Source organism: Bos indicus, chromosome 19 (assembly GCF_029378745.1).
Source record: "Bos indicus isolate NIAB-ARS_2022 breed Sahiwal x Tharparkar chromosome 19, NIAB-ARS_B.indTharparkar_mat_pri_1.0, whole genome shotgun sequence".
Classification (NCBI taxonomy): domain Eukaryota; kingdom Metazoa; phylum Chordata; class Mammalia; order Artiodactyla; family Bovidae; genus Bos; species Bos indicus.
The window spans coordinates 38,116,046-38,132,259 of NC_091778.1; the positions used below are offsets into that span (position 1 = coordinate 38,116,046).

Sequence of the window (16,214 nt, forward strand, 5' to 3'; positions counted from 1 at the left end):
TGGTTTATTTTTGTTCTGTTTAGCCAGGGGTCAGAGGCAGAGAAGAGAACCAAAAGACTGGGATATTCTCCTGGATCCTGGATAGATAAAAGTAGTTACATCATTCTGTTTGTCTCAGTCACCTAGGTTCCCCAGAGCTAATGGTCTTGGAGGAAGCAGGAAGTGTCCTTCAGTTAATTGGGTTGAATTTGTGCATAGGAACCCTGCAATCAGAGCTGCAAGGAAGAAGAAAAGATGCAGGAAACAAAAGATGAAGGAAAACTTGGTTTTTGTCCACTTCCAGCATCCAGTTGTTTTTTTATTGATGGGAAACAGACCTCTCTCGGGAAACTCAGTGTGGAGACCTGGAGTTCACAGTTCGTAGTCCATTAGGAACAGGAGAAAGAGGACGTATATAAAGTAATCCCTCATCCAGAGGGACATGGTGTAAATTGTTTCCAGTGACAAAGACCAGCTGGTTAAGTCAGGAGAGCTTTGGTCAAGCTGTATGTGCTTTTATGGGCTGCTTCGGATTCCTGTAGGAGGGAAGTGAGTGAAGATGCAGCAGTTCAGCCAGGCTTCCTAAAAGAGAGACAGTTGATGACCACGTCTGCTTCTTCCATGCTGACCTCTAGGTGTACGGGCTGTGCTCTCTTCCAGCCAGCGTCCCATGTTCTGTGGCCCCAGAAAAACCAGTGTGTAGGCCTCAGCCACCCCAGGTCCGACGTACATTCTCCTTGGACACCATCCTCAGCTCCTACCTTCTGGGCCAGTGGCCACGAGATGCTGATGGGGCCTTCACCTGCTGTACCAATGACAAGGCCACCCAGGTAATGAAGCTCTCTCTAATGGGGTGAGGGTAAGGGTGGGGTGGTGGAGTGACTGAGAAGGTCTTGGGTCTACTTATCAACCCTCAATCATTTATGTGACTTGTCCTCAGTTTCGGCTATGCATATTCACTATACATGAAAAGCTATATACATATAGCTTTTGATTATCTCATGTTTACCAGCTTAGTTCTCTTTGTAAATGTACCTGAAAATGAGTTTGCATTCCACCTGTTGGGAGAGAGAAGGCAAACTGTTTGTCTTTGAGTATTCATGTGTGGATATACAAGAGTTGATTTTGGAATTTATCCTAGATTTTAATAAATGAGATTTACCTTGCTAAAACAAGCCAATATTCAGCTGAGTATGCATTCCCCACACAACTGGAAGAGGTGGTCAAAATATGTGTTGAGCCAGAATATATCCCACTGGAGCAACAGGACTGGGAAGTTCTCAGATAACGGAGAGTTGCTCCTTAGTCAGCAGCCCTATCTGGGATTTTAGGGGACCCATTTGAGTCCTGTGGACCCCAGGTCCCCTCTTCAGGGTTTTTCTTTTCATTAAGAATCCTAAACTTAAAAGGAATCTCTACAATCACCTGGTTCATTGGTCAGTTTTTGAATAAAGTAGTATTAGCCTGAGCAAGAAATTGTCTGAAGTGTGAAATTATACAAAGATATTTCTTTGTCTGACTGAGGACTTTGACATTCTCAGGAGTTAAGTTTTTAAGAATCAAATCTTCTCCCTTTGATGCAGTTTAAGCCCATTCCTGTTCAACTTCAGGACAAATGAGTTGTTCTCAGGAAAGAGGAAACAGGGCGGGGAGAACACAGGCTCAGAGGCGAGGCAGCCCACATCCTGGGGGATGCTGGGCCAGTTGCTCTTCCTTTGCAATCGCTGCAGTGTGCCCATCCCGCCTGATCGGAGGTGGAGCGCTGGCCAAGTGGAAAAGGCTTTTGTGTGCTCACTTCCCCTGTCCTCCTCTGTTGAGCACATCTCATCAGTCCCTTTTATTTATTTTTTAAATGAGATCCATTTTCAAATGTTATTAGTGAACGTTTGAATGCCCAGTGCTGTTCTTGGCATGTCAGAGTGAAGAACAAGGAAATGAGAACAAGGTTTGGCCTTGGTGAGTCTGGATGCCAGTTCCATGAAGGCCAGTAAACCGGGAGCCAAGGGATGAGATGTGGCCAAGTGTCTGGCACAGTTTACAGGAGGGACATTCTCACAGGAATACGCCACCTTGGAGCAACAAAAGTTTGCAGTTAAAATCGATGGCCCTTTTTAGATCTAGGAACAGACTGTAAAGTATGCTCTGGGTAGCAGACCAAATAGGCCTACTTCCTGGGAGCCCTGGACACTAGTTCCCTGTATCCCCTGAAAAGGGCAAGTAGTATAGGTTATGATTCCCCATCACAGGCCTGGAGCACACATCCCTTTCTCTTTTGAGAGAATGGTTAGTTCAAGTAATGTGTCTAGTCATGGAGGGCTTCCTGGAGGAGCAGGACTTGAGGTTGCTTCAGATGTGCTCATGATTACACCCGCTTCATCAGACAGCGGGCTTCCACACACCCCACCTATCCCTGAATCCCTATCTCTGTCATTTCCTGCTCTCCGCCTTCTAGGAAGCCTCCATCCCACTCCTCAGATGGCGTTCTCTTTGTCAACTCAGAGCAGGGTTGGCCTCAGATGTTCCCTGGCCAGATTTAGAGGCATGGACTCTAGGCTCTGTGTTTTTGCTCAGGCTCCAGCTGCAGGCCAGATCTTTTATATAACAAGTCTGGGCTTCTTGCCACAGCAAGACAGAGGTCAGCGATGCGCCTCCATGGGTCTGGCAAGGCTGAGCTCTGCAGCTTTCCTCTTTCCCTGGGATGGGCTCCAGCCCTCGAGGAACTCTTAGCAACCTGTCAATATTGTGGCTGCATGAGGAGGTGGGAGAATTCTGATCAACACAGGCATCCAAACCCAAGTATGTGCTCGGCCCGTCTTTCATTCCAGGCCTTCTGGGAACTTTCTGCTTCTAGGTTTTGGGCTCCATTCAAATTCCTGCTTAAGCACCCTGGCCTGGCACAAGCTACCTTCTTCAACACCGGGGTTACACCAGGAACCAAAGCCTCTCCTGACATCTCCCAAAGTAACTGGTACTCCTCCCCTACGGAGCACAGCTACATCACCTAGAAAGGACTGGAGATGGGGGAGAGGTTTTATGGGGGAGATACAAGAGGTGTAGTGAAGAGTGGAGGGAAGGTAGTGAGGCCAGATCTACCAAAGTTCTTGAAAGCTTTCAGTTCAGTTCAGTCTGACTCTTTGCAACCCCATGGACTGCAGCAGTTGCTAAAAATAGATGACGCCAGCACCTTCCCCTAATTCCTTTGAGCTCGAGGGGCGACAGCCTCCCCCTCCCCTACCTCCTGTGCTCTGTCTTCTAGCCACACCAGTGTAGTACCTCCCTCGCTTCTGCTCTCTTAGCTGTGCCGCCCACCCCTGCCTCCACCCCTCCTCATACACACCTCCAGCCAGCCACCAGAGTGTGTGTTTGAAGACCTCATCACCCTGGCACTCCTGGGGCAGGACCTGCGATGAAGACAGCAGCCATAGTCATGGGGTAGGCCAAGCAGCTAAGCTCCCCTCTCCAAACCCCTGGAGTAGGAAGGAACCCTGCAAGTTTCACATGAGAACACACTGTCCTCAAGGCTTCTCCCAAGGCAGAAGATGGAGTTAAAGTTCTCAGTTCTCGAAGACAGCAGGTTACAAACAGTCCCAGTATTCTCTCCTTGGGTTTAGCCATGTTTTAAGCCCTTAGGAAAGCACAAAGGAAGCATGGGTGGTTCCCAGGCAACTTGTGGTCTGATGTAGAGAGCTAGCTTACCCAGATATTTGGGACAAGTGAGGAAGAGAGGTGGGTGGACCTTATTTGGGAAATTGGTTCTTCTAAAGGGGTGTGAATGTGGTCATCCGGGAAGGAGGGCTTTGGAGCTGCTCATGTTCTGAGCCAGGGTGCGCTCCAGGAGCAAGATGACCAGATCTCCCAGAGGTCAGCATGGTGGGTGTAAGGAAGAGCTTGGGTGCAGTGGGTGCTGGACACGGAAGGCACAATCAATGAGGACTAGGAAGGCTCCTCTGTGGTGTCACCATCATCTGGAGGTGTCTTAATGTCTCGGAAAACTCTGCCAGGATTGTCCAGGTCAGTCTGCCCTCCCCCAGGTTAGCTGGTCACTCAGAGCTGGCCACCAAGTGCCGTGGGCCAGTCCCTCCTAGCGCTGGGCCTGGGCGGGTAATGGCAGCACATTCTAGTGGTGGCGATCGCCCCCTGCCTTCTTTCTGGGAGTCTTCTGAAGGGAGGAAGTGGTCTTACCACAGTGGGATGACTGTTGGAGCCACTGGTGTTCTCATCCTGCAGACAGATGCAACCCTGGGTGCCTGTTCGCCTGGCCCCATCCTGCTCATCCCTAGCCCCTTTTCCTCTTCAGGCTCCAGGTGATGTGGGGAAATGCCCTGATGATAGACCTTTTTCCTTCCTTTAGGTCTGAGTTACCTTTTGGGGAAAAAATTAGCTTAAGTCCTTGACTAGCAGGGCAGAGGTGGCAGGCTTTGTTTAGAAAGCCTGTTTTTTCTCTTTGTTTTCCCTTTCTATGACTTTCCCAACCTCTGTGCTGTCCTTCTCTTTTCCCCAACACAGTGCCTCAGCATTTGGTGATGACACACAACTCAGTCTGCTCATCATGGGCTTTTTTTGCGGTTGTGAGGGTCTGGGCACAACGCCTGTTTCCCAAACTGGTGAGCAGAACCAGTTGTTCAGTATACAGTTTGATGGCAGCTCAGAATATTTGAAAATGGGTCCATGATGGAAAATTTGAGGGTTGCAGACACTGAGGGACCAGAGAACTCTAACTCTGCAGCTCGAGTTCTTGGTGCTGGCTGGCCGACCACCCTCAGAGCCCTCCCTGCCTCTTTTTCTGGCCAGAGTCCCAAATGGTGGCTTCCCTGCTGAATTTCAGCTCCCCGTGTAGTTACTGAGCATCTGTACTAGGCCAGGCACCATGCTGCTCTGCACATCCGCATAGTAGGTACACATAGGGTTATGTCCCCAGAGCCCAGCCAAGGTCACTGGAGAAAGCGAGGACCAGGACTCTTCCTGCCTCAGAATCTGGACAGAAGCTTAGTTGGCTGTGGGGCAGAGAAAGAGGTTCCAGTCTGGGGGGTTTTGGCTCCATCTCACCCCTACCCTCTTGTTAGATCAGGCTGTTGTTTGGAAAGCTGTCCTCACCCTAACCCAGTTTTCCTACATGTTGCTCCTAGACTTCAGAGTCCCAGGCAAAGCTTCCTTGGTCTAACTCACATCAGTTTTGCATAATCCAAGCATCATCTGCATAGTTGGCTGATGCCACTCATGACCAGTAAGTAGCCCTGCTTCTCTCTCAGCTGCTCCCCAAGGCCAGGGTGTTAAAATAAATCTGTTCCAGTGTGTGAGTCCCTTTGACAAACACGACTGGCCTGCTGAGCTCAAGCTTTATCCTGCTTCCAGAAGACCATCTGGAACAGCTACTTACGGTGCTGTCACACAGCCTGGCTTGACCCCTGTTGTGCCATAAAGGGTCACTCTTTGAAGAGTACCCTTCCTTAGCTTTGACTTTTCTGTGCTCCAAGGAAACCTTGGACTAGATACCTGGGGTGAGACCCAAGAGGAGGAGCCTGTCTACCCAGGAGCACTGGAAATAAGGCAAAGGCATGGTCCCTCTCTTGATGCTCCCAGTTCAGTTGGAGTGGCCAAAGCCCACACCTGTGCACATGCCTGCCTGAATGAAGAATACTCAGGGTCAGTGTGTAAGCAGCTTCAAACACAGGATAACCTACTGTATTAGGTTCCTGAGGCGATGTAACAAATTACCTCAAACTTAGTGGCTTAAAATGGTGGAAGTTTATTGTCATAGTTCTGAAAGTCAAAAGTCTGAATTCCATTCCACTGGGCCAAGATCAAGGTGTTGGCTGGGCTATACTCTCTCTGGAGGCTCTCTGGGAGACCCGTTCCTTGCATCTTCCAGCTTCTGGTGGCTGCCAGCATTCTTTGGCTTGTGGCCACATCACTCCACTCTCTGCCTCCATGGTCACATCTTCTTCTGTGAGTGTCTATGTTTCCCTCTTATAAGGACACTTTTAATGGCATTAGGGCCCACCAGGATAAACTTCCCATCTCAAGAGCCTTAACTTAATTGCATTTGCAAACACTTTCCCATATAAGGTAACAATAACAGGCCCCAGGGATTAGGACCTGATTTCTTTGGGGGGCCATTTTCAATCTGTCACACCTACTGATGTCGCCTACTACTCTGCCCCTTGCTCACTCTACCCCAGCCACACCGATCTCCTTATCGCTCACAAACCTGCCAGACTGGCTCCTGCTTCAGGACCTTTGCACTTGCTGTTCCCTCCATGTAGGTCACTGTCACCTGTGATATTACGCGGCTCACTCCTCACCTCCTTCATGTTTTCATCAGATTCTCCCTTTTCAACGAGGACTTCCCTGACATTTAAAGTTATGTTCCCCAACCTAAGATTCCTATCCTCTTTCTTTAAAAAAAAAAAATTATTTACCTTTGGCTGCACTGGGTCTTTGTTGCCGCGCACGGGCTTTCTCTAATTGTGACGAGCGGGGACGCCCCTCTAGTTGTGACATTGCGTGGGCTTCTCATTGCAGTGGCTTTGACTTCTCTTGTGGAGCATGGGGGCTCTAGACACACAGGCTCAGTAGTTGCGGTGCACAGGTTTAGTTGCTCTGAGGCATGTGGGATCTTCTCAAACCAGGGAATTGAACCCGTGTTCCCTGCATTGGCAGGTGGATTTTTAACCACTAGAGCCCTGGGGAAGTCCCTCCTATCTCCTGTCTTTGCTGTATTTTTCTCTTTTACCTATCACTGTTTAAACTGTGCCTCCAACTAGAATGTACACTCAAAGGAGATGAGAATTTTTGTCATGTTGTGTGTTGTTATATCCCCAGCACCTGACACACAGTTTGCATTCAGTAACTCTTTGTTGAGTGCACATGTGATATGTGCCCTGAACCCACATGATCAGAGAAGATGCAGAGGGGGCAGCAGGCCACGTGAGGTGGACAGTTAAGAAGGGCCCCTGATGGGAAGGCTGGAAAGAGCTGGTAGAATGTGCTGTCTTAGTTGGGGACGCCAGGCTTAGAGGTCAAGGGATAAGGAAAGACAAAGGAGATGGAGCTACATTTGTCTGCATGACAGAGAGCCTGGGGTGGAGGGTAAGATGGTGATGTCTGTGGCAAGGGGTGGGTGTTAAGGCAAAGCGATGGCCTTTAGTAGCACAGTTTACAGAGTAGGCAGTAGTTGCCAGGAGATGCTGCTGAGCAGACTGAGGTGCGGTGGACAGAGAGGACTGAGAGAGGAGAGTCTCCCAGCTGCCGTGAGTTTTCACATCCATTCTAGCCTCTAGCGCTGGCCTACACTTCTCCTTCCACCCCCTCACATACTTCAGAAGAAAGAGGCAGTTGAAAAGTTCTCAAGAGATGTTAGTAGACCCGGGGGCAAGCCTGAAGGTGGCTGATTCACCGCCTTCTCACCACCCACCTGTGGGTGCAGTGTCTTCCCAGAAGAGGAGAAACGGGCAACACCTGAGCCTTTGTCGCCCCTCCTCCGCAGCCTCTGCCACCTTTCCAGGGACAGCAAGCTTGAGTGGAGTTCAGCCCTAATGAGCAGACCTAGTTATGTATCGGTTTGGCTTGGAGCCCTGGTAAGGAGGAACGTTTGTGCATCTGCCCAGCTCAGGGGGCTATGGGAAAGGGGGCTTCTCCTCTCTTTTCAGTATATGCAGTGGTGGGGATTTTCTGAGGCTATGTCTGCCAGAACTCTGATGGGCATTTGGAAGTAGACCGGCTGCTTGGTTTCCCCTGTCAGAGCCAGCTCCACCTTCAGGCTTTGGGGTACAGCCTGAGGTCACCCTTCTGCAGAAGAAGGGATGGTGGGGATGCATCTCTGGAGGGTCCCCCTTGTGGTGCTGGTCTCAGGGAAAGGAGTCGGGACAGTCCTCTCACCCTGGCTGTCTTGCACGGCCCGGCAGAGTTCCTGATGGGTGGGCAGCTGGGAGAAGGAAGAGGCAGGGAGGCTCGGCCCCCTGTGGCCCCTCTCCTGCAGCTGTCGTGCAGGGCAGCCTGCTCCCACAGCCCCGCTCAGACTGCCCCCACTGAGCTCTTCTTAACAGCTGTTGGGTGGTGAGTTGTTGGGCTTGTTCCCTCTTATCCTCCCCCTTTTCTGTTTGCAACAACCTCTCGGGAGAGGTCAGCGGATCTGTTGGAGGAGACGGTTCCCAGGCCCTCATGGTTTTGGCAGCTTGTGCAAAGAAGTTAGAGAGGAACTGGTTCCACTGGAGCCTCCCCCTTGGGCCCTCCCTTGGAATGGAAGTAGGGATGCTGGCGGGGGAGATGGACCATGTCCTCCTCTCCCTCATGCTTAGAGTCAACAGCTTCCCCCCTGCAGCAGGGGCTCAGGAAGTGGGTCTACAACTGCCCCTGCCTCCATCCTGGGTCCTCTGTCTTCTGCGCAGCGGGGGAGGAAGAATGGCGGATTGAGAGCCTGGTTCTCACAGTGGCAGAGCAGGAGCTAGGAGAAGGAGCTGCGATAAAGCCAAGAGACGTCAGGCATCTGAGCTGACTTCAGAATTCTGGTGCCCCCGCTTTGTGAAAATCCCTCCTGCCATATATTCAGGGGAACACTGGGGCCCCCAACACTCTGTGGACAGGGAAACATCACAGAACAAGCTTGAGGCACTTCTCTGCAAGAAGTCTCCTGCTTCAGTCCAGGATGGAGAGCAGGGCATCTCTGTTGAGCTTTTTCCTCTCTTACCAATTAATGACTCCTTAATGGGGTCTCGTCTGGTAACGTATTTTTATTAGACTCACAGGAACCTGGGCCCATACTGGGCTCTTAGATGGCGAGGGAATCGGGGATCCCAGTGGTTCCTGAACTCAAGCTCATTTGGACCTGGTTGGGATAGAGAGGGACAAAACTGGTCCTCACTGTTGGGGAGAAGCACCTGGACTTTCTGGGGCTATAATCCACGTGCAAAAGTCTTAAGAGAGTGAAGAGCAGGTTGTCCTCATTGGCTCATCAGGGACAGTTTCCTGGAGGACGTAGGAAGAGGCAGTGCAAGTGGAGAAGCCTGAAAGAATAAGAGGGGCTGGCAGCGTCCTGGGGGTCGACGTGCAGGTGAGAGAAGACCACCCAGAGCCACCACCTCTGTCCTGAAAATGGTGTGTCTGCTTCCACAGGGCTCATTTGAGGAGCTGAGCTGTCTCACTGGGTTTCTCTCCCTGCAGACCCCCCTATCCTGGCAAGAGCTTGAAGGCGAGCGGGCCATCTCCTGCACACACAAGCGCTCAGCATCCTGGGGCAGCACAGACCACCGGAAAGAGGTAATCGCCCCGTGATGCCACGGCCAGGGTAGCTGCCTCTTGTCTCCCCCAGCACCATCTGCTCCAAAGTGGACCCACGTTTTCAGTCTCACCCGCCTTGATCTAGCCTTTTCCTGATGAGTTGGTGTCTTCGTAGCTGCCTCCCAGCCTCCTGGTGGCCTGGATTTATGAGCCCAGGCCCTCCTGTAGGCAGGGGCTTGGCCCGGACCTACTGCTGCCCTCCAACAGCCAAGCTCAGGGTGGGGGTGGCCATTGTTCTCACTTCACTTTGAGGTTGCATACAGATAAGCAGTTCAGAGACCAGAGAGAGACAGAGAATGAGTTTTCTGGGAATTGGAAGCCTCCAACCTCACTACTTAACCACTCATCCAGCCTTATTTTTAAAAGCAGAGAAAAATAGTGAAAATAGTGATATGTTCCCAAACACTCCTTCCTGGCCCTCCCTCCCTCTCATGAGGGCCCTTGGGGTTTGAGAGTGAGGAGAGAAAAAGACATAGACTGGATTCCAAGGCTCCCAACCCAGGAGGACCAGCTTGCCAGGGGTCACCATTTACAGGGCAGTAGCTTCTGCCCTCTTGGCTGCAAGAACAGAAGGAGAATTGTTGTTATTCAGTCGCTCAGTCATGTCTGACTCTTTGCCACCCCACGGACTGCAGCACGCCAGGTTTCCCTGTCCTTCATGTTCTCCCAGTAGGAGAATATGAGGTATTTAAGGCTAGTAGGAAATACAAAGTATTTGCGATTTTTAATTATCAGAATATTTACATTAAGGATCAGTAGGTCCAGAATTACAAAGTGACTGGGATAACAGTCAAAGTTGTTGATGATGCTCCATAATTGTTACCGGATATGAAGTTGGGACAAAAGCTGATATTCCTTCTAGAGAGGCTGCTCCTTGCTGAGCACAGTCTACTTTAAAATGGGGGTGGGGGGAGCTTCCCTGGTGGTCCAGTGGTTAAGAATCCTCCTTGCAATGCAAGGGACACTGGTTCCATCCCTGATCCAGGAAGATCCCCATGCCCACAGAGCAGCTCGGCCCGTGTGCCATACTGAGCCAGCGCTCTGGAGCCTGAGAGCTGCAGCTACTGAAGCCCATGTGTCTAGAGCCCATCTCCACAGCAAGAGGAACCACTGCAACAAGAAGCCCACACGCCGCAACAGAGAGTCCCCCCGGCTCAGGGGCCACAACGAGAGAAAGCCCTCGAGCAGCAGTGAAGACCCACCACAGCCCCTGCCCCCAAAATAACAGTCATAATAAAATAGGGGGAAATCCTTCTATCCTTCCGGGTCCCAGGGCCTTTGAGATAGCTGTGAATGTACTTTGAGGAGTGAATGTAAAAACGTCATTTCCCATTTTTATTAATAGAGTAGTTTTCCGTGCCTTTGGAATCTGTGAAAGACAAAAATGGTTTCAGGGTTGTATATTTTTAATTTTTTCAAACCTGAGCCACCTGTAGAATACATGGTAATTCAAAACATCCAATAATCTGGTCAATATGGCGTCTAGCTTGCCTGAGCATATCATCACAGATGTGAACACCACTGAAGTATTTTGAGATGGAAGATTAACTTCCATCTTCTTTTTATGTATTTTATGTATCCTGAGCTTTTTGGCAGGAGCCATGCCTGAGAGAGGGCCTTCCCAGGTGTCACTAGTGGTAAAGCACCTGCCTGCCAGTGCAGGAAATGTAAGCAATGCGGGGTTTGATCCCTGGGTTGGGAAGATCCCCTGGAGGAGGGCATGGCAACCCACTCCAGTGTTCTTGCCTGGAGAATCCCATGGACAGAGGAGCCTGGCAGGCTGCAGTGCATGAGCTTGCTCACAGTCAGACACTCCTGAAGCGCCTTTGCACACACAGCTGGCAGGGAGGACCAGTGCACCTTTGCTTTGCTTCACCTGTCTGTCCTCTCCCCTCTACTGGCCGCTAGATTACCAAGTTGAAGCAACAGCTGCAGAGGACAAAGCTGAGCCGCAGTGGGAAGGAGAAGGAGCGGGGCTCCCCACTCCAAGGGGACCGTGCTGTGCGGGGAGCACGAAGGGTATGTCTGTCCCCCAGCCCTCTCCCTGCTTATCCTCTGTGGTGGGCCCCCTAGCGTGGGCAGGTCCTCTGAGCCCTTGCTCACTGCAGGGCCCATGGCCGCGTGGGTGCCGGGGAAGTTCTGAGGCAGCATTGGAAAGGGCACATGCTGCATGTCTCTGTCATCCCCACCCCCTGAACACTTGAGGCTGCGGTGCAGACTCTAAAAGCACACCCTGGGCCTCTGCCTTATAGAGAAAGCCCCACTGAATTGGTAACTGTCCCCAAACTCTCCTTTACGCACTTGGTTCTGCTGTGTAGACAAGACTGTTACCCGCTGATCAGAACTAATACCTGGATGGTGTCTGGTAGGATTCAGTGATGGCCTTATCTGCCTCCTCCTCAGGCATCCCCTCCCAGCTTCCCCACAGGGTCCCCTGTCTTGAGACTCAGCCCCTGCCTGCACCGGAGCCTGGAAGGGCTCAACCAAGAGCTGGAGGAGGTGTTTGTGAAGGACCAGGGTGAAGAGGAGCTGCTGCGGGTGAGTGGGGGCCACACCCTGGGTGCACAGACAGTCGCATCTTGCTGAGTCTGGACACAGGGAGGTGGGACCTGTACTGTCTGAGGGTGCACAGGCTGTGCACCTGTCAACAAAGCAGTGTGGAGTTTATTAGACCCAAATGGACTTGACCACAAGAACAGCAGAGCTGGGTGGGTGCAGCTGGGAAGGCTTTGGGGCAGTGAGTAGAAAGACAAGGAGTAGGGGTTGGCAGAGAGGAGGGCCCCTAGCTGGGAGGAGCTGACTAGGCGTCACTCTTCAGCCAAAGCACCAGCTCAGTGCTCCTGGCACACTCGTCACTGTCACCATCACCACCACCCAGCTGTGCCTCCATTCAAGCAGCCTCGGTGCCTGAGTTACCGCTTCCCTTTCCTCCATCGCTACCTGGTCACACGGGTTCATCCTTCATGCCCAGCTGCCTTTGTGCAGCCTTCTCCCCCGCTCCACTCCCAGACGGATTATTTGCTCCCTTTTCTGCAGTCTCAGGCACATTTTTATACTGACACAGGAGAATTGGGGAATGCTAGTTGGGCAGTATTAATATAATTCTAATGGGCACACTCCTCAGTTTATGATTTACTTGCTGGTTGCTTTTTAATGTGCATATATGTAGGATTTTACGTACGCATACAGATTGGTGAGCTGTTGATACAAGTGCCCTTGAATGTTAAAAAAGGGAGTGTGTGTTTAATGCATGATACTGCGCTGCCCGTTTTTATTGCCGTGGCCTGACCGTGTCCTGCTGGCTTGCTCCTTTTCGTGCCCCCATGTGTATTCACCTTTGTGTTCCCAGAGCCTGACACACGGGAGGCCCCTGCCCTCGTGAGGCGTACAGCCTAGGGGAGCGACACATGGATGAAACCATAAAATTTGTGGTTATAACGTGCTGTCCATGAGGGAAAAGAACAAAGCACTCTGATGGGGCTGGTTGGGAAAGTCAGGGAAGTGAAGAAATGGTGTCACCATGTTGTGAAGAGAGGACAAGGACAATGGCAAGGGGAGGATCCTAAGGGTCCCTGCAGCCCTGATGGCCTGAGGGGACAGGCCTGAGAGTCCCCATCCCCATTCTTCCTCGGCAGATCCTTGAAATCCCTGACGGGCACCGCGCCCCAGCTCCCTCCCAGAGCGGCAGCTGTGATCACCCCCTCCTCCTCCTGGAGCCTGGAAACCTTGCCAGCTCTCCCTCCATGCCCCTGGCATCCCCCCAGCCTTCTGGCCAGACCAGCCGTGAGGAGCATCGGGGTGCAGCCGAGGAGCTGGCGTCCGTCCCCAGCGACAAAGGTAAGCTGGGGAGGCCGAGGCCGCATGGCCCGTGTCGAGTATGGGGTCACCTCTGCGCCCTTTCCCAACTCGTCACCTTCTGGCCGGGCACTTTTACTTACTAACCAACTGGAATATCTTCATTCTGTATGTTATAGTGATCCTTGATATAGATTCTGATTTATAATTTATATGAAGCTTCTGCACTTACAGTTTTATTTAATCCTCACTTGTAATCCAGAGAAGCAATCCCTCCCACCTCCATTTTTTGGCTGAGGTCCGGCTGTAATGGAGAACCCGTGAGCCCATCAAGTGTTCATTGTACCCATAACCAGGCACGTATCTCAGGGCAGGTGTGAGTGCTATAAATAAAAGAATGACTCTTGCCCAGAGTCACACAGTCTGAGCCAGATCAAAACCCAAGCTTTCTCATCCAGGTCTCCACTTTGTGCTTCCTCCATGACTGGATCACCAGGTCCCTCTTTCCTGTATGGATGATCCTAACATTCTAACATGCAGGCACTGTTGCCTGCATCACCTGACTTGATCTCATAGCAACCCCATCAGGTAGGCCGGTCAAAGGCATGATCTGACAATACAGAGCACAGAATAATAAACGTGAGATAAACACAGATAAAGTCAATATTTGAAACCTCAGCAAAGTACATTTGCTGTGTGGAAAATGAGAGGAATCTTATCCCACAAGTGGGGTGAGTAAAGATTGCTTGTCTGAGTCAGTAGAAGAGCTCTTCCTGGAAGAAGGGATAGATTTTCAAGAGCGTGGAAAGGAAGAAGCTGTGGTATGTTGGCAGGCAGGGCGGTGCAGTCTTGGAAGAAGGCAGAGAGACAGACGTTAGGATTCTTTTCAGTCTGAGACTTGGAGTTCCAATCGCAGTCTACCTCCGGGGCATATGGAATTGGTATTAGACCAGACTTTTCCTCAATTCAACTGTATTTTTTTACCGTGTATAACAGAAGTTATAATTTTGTAAGCTGCCTCAAAGATGTTTCAAGGTAGAGTGTAGACAAACAACCTGGATGGACATAACCACTGCCACCCACGGTGCCATGTCTCCCAGTCCCGCCCAGGAAAGCTGAGGCTTCCTTTGGTGCCGCTCAGCTCAGCCTTACTCTGTGTGCAGCTTCCTCTCCAGGCCACCCCACCTTCCTTGAAGATGGCAGCCCATCTCCAGTCCTTGCTTTTGCCGCCTCCCCTCGGCCCAATCACAGCTATGTCTTCAAACGGGAGCCCCCAGAAGGCTGTGAGAGAGTACGGGTGTTTGAAGAGGCCACGTGAGTACCTCAGCTGGTTGGTGGGGGTCTGGGCATGCGAGGGAGGGACAGAGATGTTGGCTGAGCCCTGTGGTGTCCCACCAGATAGGCCCCTCTTCAGGCTCGGACTCCCTCTCGTCAGGAGACACTGTCAGCCATAGACAATCAGTACTGCAGTTTTTCCATGATGAAACTTGTTGACATTACCTCCTCTGAGCACCTAAATCTTTGCTTATCATGATCTCCATAGAAACCTGCTCTCTGCCCACATGCCAGCCACAAGCGCAGCAGGAGCTGGAAAGGAAAGAGATCTGAAACTTAAACCCTTTGTTTCTTCTATTTTTTTTCCATCTCCAAGGAAGGTGTGAGAATTTGTTAGACCATCATGAGAGAGAGTGAGAACTTATTAGTAATTCTCTTCAGGCAGAGCTTAGACGTGCCTCACGCCCACCGGCGTGGCCAGGGGAGCCTAAACAGCTTTCATACGGCTTCTGAGTCAAATCTTCACCCTGCAGCTGCAGTGGTCCAAGTGTCATGAACTTCCTGACAGAAATTTCCAGTCTTTGCAAGTAAGGACTGTGGAATATTCCCAAACCAGCCTGGACAGTTCAGAAGTCATTCTTAAATTGATTTCTTTACTACAGTTCTCTCCCATTAGCAGAGAGAATCCAGAGCCAAAGCTTTCCACATGCTCACGGCCCCACTTAGCAGGAGCTGGGAAGAGAGCTCATCACATTCCCGCTATCACTTGGGGATAAAGTTCCTTGGGGCCATTTCACAGTGGAAGCTATGGTTTCGACAGCAGTCAGGAAGTTCAGTTATGGTGTATGAGTGGAGATTTAGCTAGGACAGGGCTTGGGGGCTTGATGGCTCTATCTGTATCCCAGATAAGGGACAGGATGACCCTTGGTAGTAGCAGGAGGTACATACATAACCCAGAGGGAGTTATGGGGGAAACCATGGGCACTGGGGGTTTGCTCGCATCATCACTGTTGCCATTTCTCCTAGAATCCTCAGTCCTCTGGGGTGGGTGAGAGGGAAAAGGCCAGATCTTGTAGCTGAAGCAGACTCTGGACCCTGTCTCCTTCCCCAGTGCACGGTATAGTTGAGTAATTATAGCCTGGAATTGCATGTGACAATTAGGCTTCTGCTTGACTTTATTCTTTTGTAGGCTCTTAAGGCCAGAAAAGGGTTAAAGCCATCTCATCCAGCTTCCTGCCCCTGTCTTAACTCTTTTAAGCGAGGTAGTGAGCCATCAGTTACTTTCTAAGATATCCTGCGACAGAAATTCTCAACTCATTGGTGTCTCTTCATTGTATGAACTTTCCTACTGGGAGGTTCTTCTGTTTAGTCGTTCTTCTTTCATATTTTCCTCTTCCTGGCTGCCTAGCTGGTAAGATGGCCTGGATTTCCCGGGGAGGGAATGAAGCTGTTCAGGGTCATGCTGGTTGTCATGCTCCTTGAGCGTTACTTGGTCTTCCCTCGGTCACCCTCCTCCCGTGTGCCTGCTTACGTCGAGGGCATGCCCTCTCCTGCCCATCCGCTACCTCTTCCTAAAGTGGGATTCTTGTAAGTCCTTCTCAGTCAGGGGACACCTTGCCACTGCGGAGTTCTGTGGGACCCCAGGCTTCCAAACACCCTCTGCACGTGGGCCCTCACTGCCTTCCACCTTTCCTCCCACCTCCCACGCTGGGCCAACATCTGCCCTCCTCCATATGCCTTGCTCTTCTTCCTGGGTTTGGAATGGTTAGAATTAAAATTAAATGGTACTACAATTAAAATGGTGATGAGTTTATCAAGCTGTGCACTGAGTGCATTTTTCTGTCTGTATATGTTATACTTGAAGAAAAAGTTAGGCGATGGGAAGCACT

General features: G+C 51.0%; 1 protein-coding gene across 2 annotated transcripts in view; it reads left to right on the forward strand.

The window, feature by feature from the left end:
• Positions 1 to 16,214, forward strand: part of FAM117A (family with sequence similarity 117 member A) — a 42,361-nt gene that overhangs the window by 23,925 nt on the left and 2,222 nt on the right. Inside the window, exons 2-7 of one of the 2 annotated variants that reach the window (XM_070773301.1) lie at positions 640 to 809; positions 9,139 to 9,234; positions 11,164 to 11,274; positions 11,659 to 11,793; positions 12,891 to 13,092; positions 14,214 to 14,364. In XM_070773301.1, the coding sequence (XP_070629402.1) occupies positions 640 to 809; positions 9,139 to 9,234; positions 11,164 to 11,274; positions 11,659 to 11,793; positions 12,891 to 13,092; positions 14,214 to 14,364 (865 nt within the window). Of the gene's footprint in view, positions 1 to 614; positions 810 to 9,138; positions 9,235 to 11,163; positions 11,275 to 11,658; positions 11,794 to 12,890; positions 13,093 to 14,213; positions 14,365 to 16,214 lie in introns of both variants that reach the window. The other variant, XM_070773302.1, reaches the window with a different exon arrangement.